The 15,204-nt window shown below is 42.3% G+C and overlaps 1 protein-coding gene across 15 annotated transcripts in view; it reads right to left on the bottom strand.

Annotated features, from left to right (window-relative positions):
- Positions 1–6,105: 6,105 nt before the first annotated feature.
- nrg1 (neuregulin 1) overlaps positions 6,106–15,204 on the bottom strand; it is a 68,274-nt gene continuing 59,175 nt past the window's right edge. For 5 of the 15 annotated variants that reach the window (XM_028971313.1, XM_028971320.1, XM_028971317.1 and 2 more), the window contains 7 exons: positions 13,721–13,779; positions 11,924–11,947; positions 10,279–10,381; positions 10,027–10,150; positions 9,644–9,774; positions 9,085–9,285; positions 6,106–8,775 (listed from right to left, as the gene is read on the bottom strand). In XM_028971313.1, the coding sequence (XP_028827146.1) occupies positions 8,007–8,775; positions 9,085–9,285; positions 9,644–9,774; positions 10,027–10,150; positions 10,279–10,381; positions 11,924–11,947; positions 13,721–13,779 (1,411 nt within the window). In that variant the 3' untranslated portion in view covers positions 6,106–8,006. Of the gene's footprint in view, positions 8,776–9,084; positions 9,286–9,643; positions 9,775–10,026; positions 10,151–10,278; positions 10,382–10,509; positions 11,900–11,923; positions 11,948–13,720; positions 13,780–14,401; positions 14,470–15,204 lie in introns of those variants that run through there. The other 10 variants (XM_028971315.1, XM_028971328.1, XM_028971324.1 and 7 more) reach the window with 9 other exon arrangements.

Consider the following 15,204-nt stretch of genomic DNA (forward strand, 5'->3'; position numbering starts at 1 on the left):
AGGTGTGTTTATGACACAGAGGCAGAGAACCATTCAACCCAAAGTGGTGGCCTCGGGCAATGTTAAAATTCTCAGAGTGGATTAGCTCGCTCATACTGTGGTCTTGTCAACTGAACATGTCAGTAAAGTAGCCTACACACTCCCACTTCATCTGTTTCCGCCTGTATGTGCACCTTTTCCGATTGTGCTCTGGTTTCTGGTTTATCTTGAGAAGCTTTCTGTCCTCTTGTGCAGGTTTTGTGTATTAAGTGTTGCAGTATGTGCAAATGAACGTATATTAAATGAATATGACTAACATAGCTCCCCGGGCGCCTGTCATGACTGCCCACTGCTCACCAAGGGTGATGATTAAAAGCAGAAGACACATTTCGTTGTGTCACTTTCACTTTCACCAAGGAGCTGGTGATGAACTTCAGCAGCAGACAGCAGTGAGACTACAAGCCTGTTAGCAGAAGTCCAGCAGAAGTCCAGTGGAGAATGTGATCTCTGTTCACATCTCGGAGGACCTGACATGGAACACATCCAACCTTAAACCAAAAGGGCAAAACAGCATCTACACTATGTAAGACAGCTGAGAAAGTTTGTGGTTTGTGCAGGTGCATTCTAACAAAGAGTTTTAACTCTTGGTTTGTAACAGCAGTGACTAGGATTGCAAAGCTCTACATTGCAAAAGACACATCACACACCAACCACAACCTGTTTCAGCTTCTGAGATCAAACGAGAGACTAAAAAGCACCAAGGCCAGGACTGAGAGACTCAGGAGGAGTTTCTCAACCAGGATATGCCACCACAAGTCACATCTTGACCTGAACACACACTTCTGTTCTACAACTCTCATACATCTGCAGTGGTTCACACTGGACATTGACAATCACTGTATACTGCAATTTATTCTACGGATTTCACAGTGTATTACGGTTTATTTTATAATCTTTACTATACTTCCCTAATCTTTTCTATTATTCTTCCTCCATATCCACTGCACAGCGATGTACGTGTTTATTGTTCATGTTGAACATTAACTTCTAGCCTAGAGTTAAAGTTGCACAATACAATAAGAGTGGTTCAGGATACATTTCACTGTGTGTTGTACCCTGTATAACTAGGTGACAAATAAACTGAACTTGAAACTGCAGTTTTCAGTCGTGGACATCGTGTGTGCATATTTCTCCAATATCTAATTTCATTAAATTGCTCTCTTTTTTAGTTTGTCCTTCCAAACTATCTGTAGCAGGACAGTATCCACCTCCTCTCAACTCGGCACTAGCTTCCGATGGGAGTTTCCTCAGCAACTGTGCAACAGCTGTAGAAAAAACAATGATAAACACTTTCATTGGGCTCCTGAGGGGTTACTCACTTGCTCCAATTAGGAACTCAGTACACAAGCAAAGCCCCCAGTGGAGGCCCTGCCAGAAAGCAAACTCTGCAGCAACCATGTCTCTTTAAAAAGAGGGTGTCTCTCTCAGAAGAAGCGAGAATCTAGGTGGAGCACAGCTTTCCAGATGGTTAGCAAAGTGGAAAAGTTGAAGCGTTGCATCAAGGGCAAACAAAGGCATTAATCAAACTGCATGTTGATGTAGATGTTCCTCCTACAACTAAACACAGGTGGTTGCCCGTTGACTCACTGTGGAATCCCCTGTAGGGTTATTTAGTGTGTGTCGTGGCCAATTTCTTCAACTTAAATGCAACTCCCTGTGACTCTGACCTGGACTGCATAGATGATGTTGTGAGAAGCATTCATGATAACTTTGTATCTTTGAATCACTTATTAAAACTGCATTTAAATTCATTGTATTCAAATTCATTTTATCAGAAAATTAATTCATACTTGGCTACAATGCATGGTCAAAAAATTCATCGAGCTTTAGCAGTCACCGCTGCTTGAGAACATCAATTTCAACATCCCAGAACTGCACCTTTTGATGAACTTTCTGGCAACTGTGTAATCTAGTTGCTGCTGCGGTCACTGAAGATTCCCATAATAACCTTGCAGTTAGGAACTGTGACATTTTTCACTAGAGGAAAGTGAGAGAAAAGGAGGAATGATATATGTACCTACATTTACACTATAAGAAGTGACTGATGAATACAAGAACCTTCTCATTACACATACTCACGTCAATCATCTTGGGAAACTGGGTGCAGGGCTGGGTGCCTGCCCCATTTTGGGCTCAAACACACACCATTCACTCACATTCTCATACTTATGGACAATTCAGAGTCGGCAAATGCACCTAGTGTGTAAGGCTTTGGACAGTGGGCTAAGCAACAGGAGAACCCAGAGGAAACCAGCACCAATCATGGAGAAAGCATGTAAACTACACACACACAAGGTGGGCCTCACTCTCTTTTTTAGTTTGTCCTTCCAAACTATCTGTAGCAGGACAGTATCCACCTCCTCTCAACTTGGCACTACCTTCACACACACAAGGTAGGACCTTAGAGGTGTGAGGCCACATTGCTAACTGCAGTGCAACCGTGCTGCCCATTTCACATACATTAAAGTAAAAGACAAAATCCATTTGAGGAAACAGGTCTGGGTATTCAGTAGCCTTCACGCAATATGTTTGTTCTGAATGTTCCAACAAACTTCAAAGGTTTCAAAGGAATCAGAGAATGCAATTCATTTCTCCTGCCAAATGAAACATTTCCAACTCCAGCATCAAAAACACGTTCTTCATAGATATTTCAACTGAAGATATAATAAGCTGACAATAAATAAATCACATAGCCAGATACACTGTGCCTATCAAAAATTGGCATCAAAAATTAAACTATGTAATCTATGCAAATTCATTCAAAATGTATGCAACCAACAATGTTTGTTACACCAGAGACTTTAATGAAGGCAGGAAGCTGATGGTCCACTTTTAATGTTTACCCTCATTTGTGTGAACTGCTAGAGAAGAAGGAAAATGCCTCATTTCCCAGTTCTCCAAGAATCCAAGGTCATGTTTATTCCCAAGAGAGATGGGCTCTCAGCGGACGCTGAAGCAGAAAATGCCCTCTTTGATTTCCTTTTCATGCAACTTGCCCGTAATTGGTTCCAGTATTAGCTGTTTCCCTGCCCAGTGTATCTGCATGCACAGCGAGGCGAAGACTCACTGAGCAAGTTCGGAGCAACTTTATGATTGTTTGGGGCTTCTGGAAAAATGATTGTCTGGAGAAGAAAAGGTGACGCCACCATCAGTCCTGTCTCGTGCCAACAGTAAAGCATCCTGTGACCATTCATGTGTGGGGCTGCTTCTCATCCAAGGGAGTGGGCTCACTCACAATTTTGCCTAAGAAAATCAGCCATGAATAAAGAATGGTATCGAAATATTCTCCAACAGCAACTTCTCCCAACCATCCAAGAACAGTTTGGGGAAGAACCTTTTTCAGCATGATGGAGCACCATTTGCCATAAGGCCAAAGTGATAACTAAGTGGCTCAGGGAACAAAACATTGAAAAAATGGGCCAACACTGCAAATATTGACTCTTTGCATAAACTTGATGGAATTGTCAATTAAAGCCTAAATGCTTGTAATTATACTTCAATACCACAGAAACATCTGGCAAAATATCCGAAGCAGCAAACTTTGTGAAAAACAGTATTTGTGTCATTCTCAAAACCTTTGGCCATGAAACGTAGAGACCACATGAACCTAGGGACCTACATGTAGGGACCTACATGAAAGTAGGGACCACATTTTTGCAAAATACACAGGTTTTATTGCACAGATTTCCCCCCACCGGTGCCCTGTGTGTTTTTGTGTTAAATAGTGCTGCCTATGTGATATGATGGGGTTAGCAGTGCATGTGAGAGAGACCTCCTCTGCTATTTTATTGTTAAGGTGACAGTCTGCTCAGTCCTCAACTGAATACTTCACTTTGGCCTATATATGTCCCATCTGTCACCTTACTACTAATTATGAACTGTGAATTACGCCCAGATTGAGTTGTAATACCAAGGTCAACCTCAATAACCTGTGGCCAGTAAGAGGTACTCAGTGAAAGGAACAGTAAAGGTCCCTGTCACTGAGTGTCGTTGTTAAGTTGACAACGACCAGTTCACACCCAAACCTACCAGTAACACGCATGCAAGATGGTGCTATGTCTTTAGCCTTTTTATGTTTTGTGTATGGTCTGCTTTTAAACTGTGAGCATAGTAAAATGACAATTTTGGGTGAAATACACTGTTTTATGAAGCATAAATTCAACTGGTGACCAAAACCCTTGAATTAGCATGTCTTGAATGAAAAGCATAATGATGTTGGAAGGATCAACATGCAGCCAGATTCAAGTCTGAAATGCCGCTTTCCACTGCAGACACATCCTTCCACACATCATGTGAAAATGCATCAACATGCATGCTTCAGAATAGCAAAGCCATTCAGTGATATGACAATATGATTTCTTAATTAACCAAAACAACATTCAAGGTCATGCTATACCTTGAGACATGGACACTGGGCACTCTAGTGCCGCTTTCTCGTGGTATAGCACAAGGGTGTTATTCCAATTATTTTCCAGTTTACATGTTTAAATGCATTTACAGCTCAGATCCAGCTGCTGCTAAGCAACCTCATTCAGGCTGCAGCTTGTCACATTTCAGTTCCCTTTGTAAGGTAATAAAGTCAGATTTTAACTAATGAGATCTAAATGTCTCAGCCACGCCACCAATTTGCCTATAAGGACTTCAGTAAGGATGCTCTTCATTGATTACAGTTCAGCTTTTATACTTTTATTTTATATCATCCCAGACATCCTTATAGCCAAACTGGCTAACCTGGACATCCCCTCCAACCTAACCCCTCGCCACATGTGCATGGATCAAATTTCTCACTGACTGGCCACAATCTGTCAAAGTTGGCAACTGTAGATCCTCCACCATGTCACTCAGCACTGGCTCACCACAGGGATTTGCGCTGCACCTCCATGCATCCCTGCCTTCCCAATCATCAAATTCTGGTGGGGGTTCATCACTTATGATGACGACACCACCCACAGAGAAGAGGTCCAGCGTCTCATAGAACAGTGCAACTTCAACAACCTTACCCTCAACACCAGGAAAACCAAGGAAATGGTCATAAACTTCCTTAAGACAAAAACCAACCCCCCACTTAAAGATGAATGTGGAGAGGGTGACCTTCTTTAAGTTTCTCGGGACCTACATTTAAGAGGTCCTGTCTTGGACTACTAAGACACCTGCCTGCCCAGCAGCTCCTCCATTTCCTGAGAATCCTGAAATTGCAGACAGGTGTCCTTTTAAACAGGTGCTGGTGTCCTTCTATTGAGCTACCATTGAAAGTGTTCTGGTGCATGCCATCCATGTGTGGTCACCAGAACAACTGAGAAGGTGATCAGTTAAGTGAAGTGATTGTCACATGTGATACACAGCAGCACAGCACACGATGCACACAGTGAAATTTGTCCTCTGCATTTAACCCATCACCCTGAGTGAGCAGTGGGCAGCCATGACAGGCGCCCGGGGAGCAGTGAGTGTGCTTTGCTCAGCGGCACCTCAGTGGCACCTTGGCGGATCGGGATTCGAACTGGCAACCTTCTGATTACAGGGCCGCTTCCTTAACCGCTAGGCCACCACTGCCCCACTGTCCACTCCACTCCCTGGACTCCATTGACAGCTCTAGGTGTCTCTCCAGTGCCAGATCAATAATAACAGACCCCCTCCATCCCAACCACCACCATTTCAAATGACTGCCCTGCGGAAAAAAGGTTCAGATCAATTGAAGGACAGCTTCTACCCACGGGCAGTCAGAACTCGTAATGCACCAGATCACTGATATTCTCCAATACATACATCCCACTGCCACTACTAAGACCATGTGCAATATCTTGGCAAATGTGCAATAGTTTCACTCATTTATTTAATAGTTTCACTCATACTATATACTTTGTTATATTTATAATGCCCTCTCCCCTCAGTGTCTCCTCTACTGTTTTATACTGTCTGTACTTGTACTCTTGTATTCTTTTTATCTTGCACTGTCACCTTTGTTGACTTGCAAACAAATTTTGTTGTCCAGGTAACTGTACAATGCTGTACTGCTCTTCACACCATGATACACAGACGTTAGTCAAGTACTTGACATGCCACACAAGAAAAAATCAGAATGAGTACGTTTTAATGGAATTTCAATGAGGGGTGTTGAAATAACTGCGGCCATTGCAGAGGTCTGAAATCTCCCATCATGCACCTGTTGCACTGCCTGTGCAGAACATGCCTGCATTTTGTCCTTGTGTGCTCATGCAGCGATTGTAACAATGGTTTATCTTTCTTTGCTTGGCTCTTGGTCAGTTGTGTTGCACGTTGTGTCGGAACAGTAGCATTAGATTTATTTGCTGCAACAACCTATTCGAGTGTACTGAATGTATACTTTGACATGATTACAATTGCAAAATCAACAGTAAACAAGGATTTACACAAACAAGGTACAGAGTAAAGAGACGGTCTGCAGGAACGAACCTTTGTAGAACACAAAGACATTGATTTTATATTTCAGTAGCAACTTTGAACTCACGGTTGGCATGGTGTATTTACAAATAATCAACAGACACACCTGGGTCGGAAAGCAATGCATCATGGGGTATTTTTAAACATGTGGTGAATGTCATTAACTGAAACAAGACCTTCTACAATATGTGCTCATTAAGTCACATGATGTTAGTCAAAGGTTTTAACAAGAAATTAATCTAAATCTATATGAACATAGATAACTAGTAGGCAGATGTAATAAATACATAAATAAATAAATAAATAAATATAGTAAATGCATCTTATAAGGATTGTGTATACTACGTAAAACTATAGTGTCAAGTCAGTTTTGTATACGGGCATTATACCTTAAATGCTGCAAAGCAGTAAAATATTATTGGGTATCTGAAGTGTTGTATACATACTACATTTTTGAGATATGTTTGTTATTCCAGCAGGGTACCACATACACGTACCCATGACTATTCACAACATAGAGGGGTGATTAAAAAAGATAAAGATATAAAAGGATCTTTTACATAAAATCATTTTATAAAAGAAATGACCTCTAAATGCAAATGTATGTACAAAAATAACACTTTAAATTATGTAACACATGTATGAACCAAAGTAGAATAATGTCAAAATTGTAAAAAAAAAACAACAAAAAACAAAACATGTTACAAAAAAGCTCTTCCATCATTATAGAACAAGCTATACATTTATGTATAAATGTTTTAGAGGTGCTGTATTTTCCCCACAATGCATTACTTAAGAGCCTGTAGATGTGTAAGACAACATGAGCCATAAATTCATCCATGTGTTTAAATTTCCAGAATGAACAGGAAATTTATCTGACATTTTATATTCTAACATTTGCAGTGTAGTCATGATTATATTATATTGCTTTGCAGGAAATAGTGAATTCTGCCGCTAACATTAGAGAATTTTATGAGCAACATAAAATCTTATTCTTTACATTATTTAGCTCATCAAGCCAAAAGTTCAGAAATTTGATTGCAAATTCCATTTGTTTATTCATGTATTTTCCCATGTAATAGGAAAATGTTTACATGCTTTGCAGTTGAAAACTTTCACATAAATGTATATTGCTGGTGTTTTAATTTTGTTAACATAAATGTACTTTTAAATTTCAGCTGAATGAATATATGGCTCATTGTTTAAAAAATAAAACACAAACACAAGTTCCTTGAAGTTCACCAAACTGAAAATAAAGGCACCACTGATATAGTTATATATTTTTGACAATGAAATACTGTGACTGCTGCTACATAAAATTCAAGTGTATGGCACTTTGTTCCATGACACAAACACATCTGCACACATTATATTTATAAAAGATTTTATTTTACTACATCGCTAAAATAAAAGTTTGTTTTTTCTCCCACTCTTTCCCTCATATACTTAATTTATAGAAAATAAAGGTTTAGTGGTGGCTCTATATAACTTTTTTGTCTTATTTCCCCCTAGACACAGGTATTTTTGAAGCTTCTCGTCTTGTTTTTTTCCTATACAGCGATGGGGTCTTGATTTGCCATGACACTGGATAACCGGGTCTGCAGGTCGTCCTGCGGTGAGAGGCGGAGGGCGGGGTTAGTCCTGCTGGCATCAGCCGGCAGCAGTGCTGCGGTGGACAGCTCCAGAATTCCTATCGCCAGCGGGTTCTGTAGGTTGAGGAAGGGCGTGTCCTCACCCACGCGCTCGTCCTCCGTCTCGCTCTCCTCCGAACTGCTCCTCTCCGAGATGCTCTCGCTGGCCACCTCTCCCCCGCCCTGCAGGGCTGTTGTCGGGGTTGTGGCACTAGCTGCTGTGCCATTGCACTTTGTTCTTTTGCCAGCAGGCTGGCCGTTGGGTAGCTTGTTGTTGTAGGAGGGGCTCTGCAGGAGTGGTGGTTGGGAGGCTGTGGTACCTGCAGTCACTGTGGCGACAGCATCGTACTCTTGGGTGCTTCCGTACTCGTCGTCTTCAACAATGTGCAGCGGGCTCGGTGGCAAGCTGGCGTCGTCTTGCCCGTGGTTGTAATGGGCTGAGTTACGGCTGCACTGCTGTGAAGCTCCGCTGTGGCACATACGCTGTTTATCCCGGAGCTGTGGAGGGCTGGCGAAGAGGAGGGGCCGCTCCTCCTCGCCACTGGGACTCATTGCCATGGATGGCACCGACATGGCCAGGCTGGAGAAGGGTGCAGATGACACCTCAGAGGGTGGGGATAAGGGGGACCCAGGGGGCAACAGCTCAACAGGGGACAGGCGAGTTGGAGTCGTCATGGCAGATACATATCTTCAAACAAAGAGAGAAACAAAGCATTACACCCAATTATTCACATTTAAATGGAGGTCCATATTGGGTCCTAGAGACCAAACGTCCAGACCCTTTCTGCCGGTCCCTTTTTTTTTAAAAAATCCTGTACATAACTGAATTAGATCCTTAAACTGAATTAAACTGAGAAATTTGCATTGCATGCAGGGACTCTAGGTGAGGATGATCAAATTAAGGGGTGTCGGGAATATTTTTCCCAGAGAGGTTAAACACTCAAATGGATTTGAAGTGGATTTAGCAGGTAGTGATTTTGTGGGTGGAGTGTTGTACCTCTCGCTGTAGGGAGAGTTTCTGTGTGAATCTGCCATGTCCCTTGTGTTCCTGAGGTAAGCGCCAAGATCATGGGTGCCGCCTGTGCCATTCAGACGTCCCCGGTGGGAAGGTGTGCCCTGTCTGCTGCCCTCCGCCGATGACATCACCAAGACAGAGCGGCTCTCAGACGACATGCTCTCATTCTTCCCATTACTCCAGCTAGGAAAGGCCACAGTGATGGATTTAAAGACCCAGTGCCATCCAGGGGGCCGTTGAAGAAACATAAATTTTATTTAAACCATTGCTGCAGACCAAACTGTGCTCATAAAAGAAGATTTCGGTCCACTTAACAAAGGTTTCAAAATACACATCCCACTGTCACATTTTATTCTAAAATCTCCTCATCTTATAAGATGCTGTGTAAAAAACTTCGATTTCTAGAGGAGTACCAATATAATTGGCACTCCTTGTAAAGGTTTTCACTTCATGTTCCCAGTGTAAGATTATTATTATTTTTTTTTTACTGTCTACTGAGCAGGAAGGATGATGGCGAGGGTACATGTTGTGGCTGTGGTACCTCTGGCTGGACGGGTGCGTGGTCATGCTGGACTGGTTGGTGGATGTTGTGCACTGGCTTGTTGAGAAGGACGTTTCTGTTTCCTTTTCTATAACATGCTGAGCGGGAACGGCATTTTGAGAGACATATTGCTGGAACACACACAACATAACAAACGGAATAGTCAAACTGCACAGAACACAATTACTGGGTCATACAGTCATGGCTCAAGTGTTGTTTCTGCACCAAATGCAAAATAAAAATGCAAAGTCAGCTGATTCTAAGCCCTCCCCTGAACCTTTTAGGAATAGGAAGCAGCATAAGTGCCACAACGTTAATATATCATAAAATAATAACAACATTCTCTTTTTTTCAGACACTGGCTGGTGAGGGCAGAAACTCACATTGACTAGCTGGAGGCTTTCGGGTGGAGGGTGTGGTATCTGAGGGCCACTGGCCATCCCAGCCATTGCGCTGCGCTCACGCAGACTCTGCCTCAGGCGGTCGTGGAGCTTTTTCCTCTGTTTTCTGGGCGGAGCAAACACAGAACGGAGAGACAGCAGAGTACAGTCAGTAAGATGCTTGGTGGCGAATTCAGATTAATTGAGGGGGGAAAATGGCAATCGTTCACAAGGTCAGAAGTAAACGTGAATTACTTTGTTTTGCAGTAGGCTACCACACACATAATTCCAACCACTAGAAGCGCAATGCAGATTCCTGTTATTGTCAACACTCGTTTCTGATAGAGCTCCTCAGCTTCTGGAAGAGAGGAGAGCACATTCTGGTCAATCCAAAAACCCGCATGCGTGCGCTCATACACACACTGACGCACAAACACACACGCCTATGCTTCTTTCATTAATGGACGTCTATTCATGGACACATACTGTAAGTGCTTGCAGACTGCAATCTCATTAGTGAACATTTGTCATTATTGAGTCAATGGAGAGGAAATACACATTGATCTCACACAGAGCCTTTCTACAGAGAACACAGGGAACACGAGGAGGGTTGAGGTCAGTCATAACTAATCAATTCATCATAAATGACACTGACTGCATCCTCAGCAATGCATTTAACTAAGGTCAAGGCTACGGCTACTGTAGATGCAGGTTGATTCACAGTTCATCCTATCATGCATCAAACATTGCATGTTAATACTGACATGTTAATATGGAATAACATTGTTTGCTCACAGGATGTAAAACCCTTTGGAAAAGGGTCAGTGGAATGAACAAGAATGATTCTCTGGTGTAAGGAGGATCATAAAAGAAAATTAAGGAATGGATATACAGGAGCAGATGAACATGCTTTGGTTCTGTTGTTAATTGTCGTTAGTCAGCTGTGTTTGGTGGAGGTTGAATCTTCATCATATGTCCTGTGAGCAAACTGTGCTATAAAACAGTCACTGTTTTTGACTGCAGTGATCATTAATCCTAGTCTGGTAACAGACAGCAAACATTATTTATTTCACAATGTGAGAGAATGACAATGATGACAAAAGGGTTTCACAGATAAAACCAGGATCAGATGAACAGAAGTGAAAAGAGAGGAGGGATGGGGAATATGTCATGGCACAGCATGCGTTAAAGAGGGCAGGGAAAAGATGCTAAGGATTGTGGGAATGCACAGGGGGGACAGGACAGGCAATAGCGAAAGCTGAAGGGATCGGTCCATACAGCATAACTGCTACCCTCAACTCTGGACGAGGGCCTGACTGCTGGAGGCCGTCCATGAAATGACCTTATTCAAATCTCAATAATTGGCCACTAATCTCATGGTTTGCTACATTTTAATGATTCCCATTTTCCTTAATAGCCACAACTAGACCTCCCTGACAGTGGCAGTCACATACTGACACACACGCACACAAAAATACACACACAGTACTGATGTGACTTTTGGCTTTAAGATTAAGCCTAATTTTTTTGGGCGAGGGAGTGGCTCATGAGCACTTTGAATTTGTGACATCCACTTTGTGGATGGACCTGATGGAAAAACAGATGAGCTTGATTTCCACCGAGGTATCGTGCATTGCGGTTCTTAGTTCCAAATGTGGTAGGCCTCCAATTCAGCCAAAACACTGCTGAGGTACAGTGCACGTGAAATGGCCCATGGCCTCACAATATCAGCGCACATCTGAGAGATACTCTTACGGGAAACACGGTAAGAATGTTTCCCCTTCAAGTTATGGCTGTATGATCCCTTCGCAAACACAATAGAACTGGCCAGAGTTGAAGAATAAAGGGCTCAAGCTTCTAGTCCTACATCTGCAAACTAAGAGGAAGGAACAATCCATACCCATAAATTCAATCCCAAGATGTTCTGCCGAGGCAGAGGTGACAAAAGGAAAGAAAAAAACAAAACAAAACAAAACAAAAACAAACAAACAAAAACAGTTGTTTAATTAAAAATCACTGGATTATATAAAGAGTGGTGTGGAATTATATGGCTGGTCCAGCAAATCACATCTTTAAATTAAATTATGGAACAATACAGAAATAAAAAAAATCTGATGTATCTGAGGAACATTACTAAATCTACAAATATACCACAGAAACTTGAATTTGAATGCATATATATATATGACTATAATGCATGTATATAATAACATGTATATTATTATGTTCTATCAATATAAATGTATTGTTGTTACAATAAAATTGTATTAATTTTAATTGGTAGTCCTCTAGCAACTCCTAATCATCTCATCACAATGGCATGCACATGCAAACATCACTATGCTTGCATTACTGCTGGACAGGCTCCATCTGTTAACACTGCCGGGGTTCTGTTTGGTTTTGTTAAGCATGCGGTCACTCATGCAGCCTGTCATGTTGTGGGTACACAGCTCTACAGTTGGCAGATGCTGTCAGCTAGTTGGTTGTCAGAATGTGGAATATATAGCCTTGGCATGTCGTAAAACGAGCTACCCTGCATTTTAAGTCAGGTCTAATTTGATTTAACAACCAGTGTTGCCAGATCAGGAATTTTGAAATTGATATTTGAGGATGTCAAGAATTGGTATTTTCATGTTGAGAATAGGTTATTTCTTATTTAATTGTGTAAGTAGTTGTGCCAGCAGAATTCTTTATTTTGTGGGTGTTTTGGGGCTTTTTTCTGGCAACACTGTTACTGACTGACACTAGTAAATTATTAAAAGGCAAAGCTGCTCATTCAACAATTAGTATTTAGCAGAATCTATTCTGATTGGAGTTTGTCTCATCCAGTCCACAGACCACAGCATGGCCCTTATATAATGTGGGGTATGGCTGAAGGTGAAATGTCCTAATTTTACTCTAAATGCACTCCCTTTGACCGTGCGTTGATGATGTTTACTGATGTCCATGCTCATGGGTTATGTGACACTCCACAAGCCTCAGTTCTATCTGAAAGTGCAAAAAAGACTCATGATCGATTAAAACCAACTAGTCTGGTCTGATAAAGTCTAAAAGATGAATGACTGAAGCAATATCTGAGGAGACGGAGGGAGTGTCAGCATTAAAGCAGCATTCTCTGTCCTATGTAGTGCGTTTTCATGTTTAAGACACTGACTAAATGAAGATGATTAACATCACTCATTTCACTGCTCTGTTTGCTCGATCTCTGTTTCAGATGAAGTGAGTCAGCAGCCGCTCAGCAGGGCTTCTGCCATACAGTCACATCAAAAGGGCTGCAACCATTTCTATCTGGTGCAACCATTAGAGCTACAACATATGACCTGAGACTTACAGCAATGCTGTAAGATGATGATGACGTCTGTCACATACCATGCTGCCAAGTACAGCTACTTTATACAATTTATTTGGATATGTGCATCATCAAACATTTGATTAGTGACAAATTATTAATTTTTTTGATGTATGCACACACAGTGTACACAACAAAGCTGTCATTAGTTGATCATTAATTTACGTCAAAATCTATACATGCAAGGAGCAGATAATGGTGAAAAAAAAACAAACACACAACTAAAAAGAAACACAAAACTCAATACTATTCTGCTCTACAGTCCCCTAGAGAGAAATGAAGCAACAGCAAGTAGCATTGACTGAGCATGCTCCAAACCAAGCACAGGAAATGGGAAAAAAGACGTACTGTAAAAGCTGGCCATTACGTAGGTTTGACAGCGATCACCAGTAAATTCATTTGGGCACCTGAGAGGGAAACAAAAAGTCACAGACAGAAAGACAGAGAGAGAGAGAGACAGACAGAAAAACAGAGAGAAAAAAAGGAGTGAGTTTTCCAACCCGAAATCTCCCAAGACCCATGTGCATCCCTGGTGTTTGTCTGGCGGAGGGGAATGACACAACAAGGATGTCTCACAAACTGCCCACGTTTGTTACGACATGCCTGGTCGTTGAAACAGAACCATCCCAATCAGCACCTTTCGCAGACCATGCTTTTTTTTTTTCAACTGTCTGACACTCCCACCCTAATTCAATTTTTTTAGGTGTAAAAAAAAAAAAAAAAGCACAATCAAGGCCATTTTAACATGGATTAGCTGCCAAACAGCATGCAGTCAGAACTGGGGTATCAGTTCTGAGCCACACAAGCAGATGGGGAGGGAGGTTCAATATCGGGTTAAAATCAGCATTGGTGTGATGCTGTCGGAGCGGAGCGCAGCCTCACGCCGGACAAGAGGACTGCGGCCCGCAGCAGGAGGAAGACGGTGATTGGAACGTTGTCGGATCAGAGATAAAGGAAAAAAGGGAAACACCAGAGATGACACGTGCGGTTTGGGGTTTTGTTTTTGAGCTCCTCTGAGAAGGCACATACGTTTTGGCTTTATCACTCTCACGGGCACTGTGGCTTGACATCGATTCCCAGTGTATCCCCTGGGGCACCTGAGGGGGGAGAGGGGGTGAGATGCACAGCACTGTACACTGAACACACACACACAGACAGACATGCATGCATACACAAACACACACTCACTATCACAGGACGTATGGGTATGGGGCATAACCATGAGGAGTTGAGGGCAACAACCACCAGGGATACATTTTTTGATATTCATCTTAAGCATGTAAAGTCATGGGCAAAAGTTCACAAAAGTTTGCTGCTTCAGTGGGGCAGTGGATGGCCTAGCAGGTAAGGAAACGATAATAGAAGGGTGCCGATTCAAATCCCAAACCGCCAAGGTGCCACTGAGTAAAGCACCGTCCCCACACACTGCTCCCCGGCCGCCTTTCATGGCTGCCCACTGCTCACGAAGGGTGATGGTTGAAAGCAGAAGACAACTTTTGACGATTGACCACAAATTCTCGATTGGATTAAGGTTCAGGGAGTTTCCTGGCCATGGACCCAAAATTTCAATGCTTTGTTCCCCAAGCCACTTAGTTATCACTTTGGCCTTATGGCACGGTTCTCAATCTTGCTGAAAAAAGCATTTTTCTTGGATGGTTGGGAGAAGTTGCTGTCGGCAGATGTTTTGGTACCATTCTTTATTCATGGATGTGTTCTTAGGCAAAATTGTGAGTGAGCCCACTCCCACTGGAGGAAAAGCAGCCCCACACATGGATGGTCTCAGGATGCTTTACTGTTGGCACAAGACAGGACTGATGGTAGCGCTCACCTTT

Source organism: Denticeps clupeoides, chromosome 3, assembly GCF_900700375.1.
Source record: "Denticeps clupeoides chromosome 3, fDenClu1.1, whole genome shotgun sequence".
NCBI classification, from domain to species: Eukaryota; Metazoa; Chordata; class Actinopteri; order Clupeiformes; family Denticipitidae; genus Denticeps; species Denticeps clupeoides.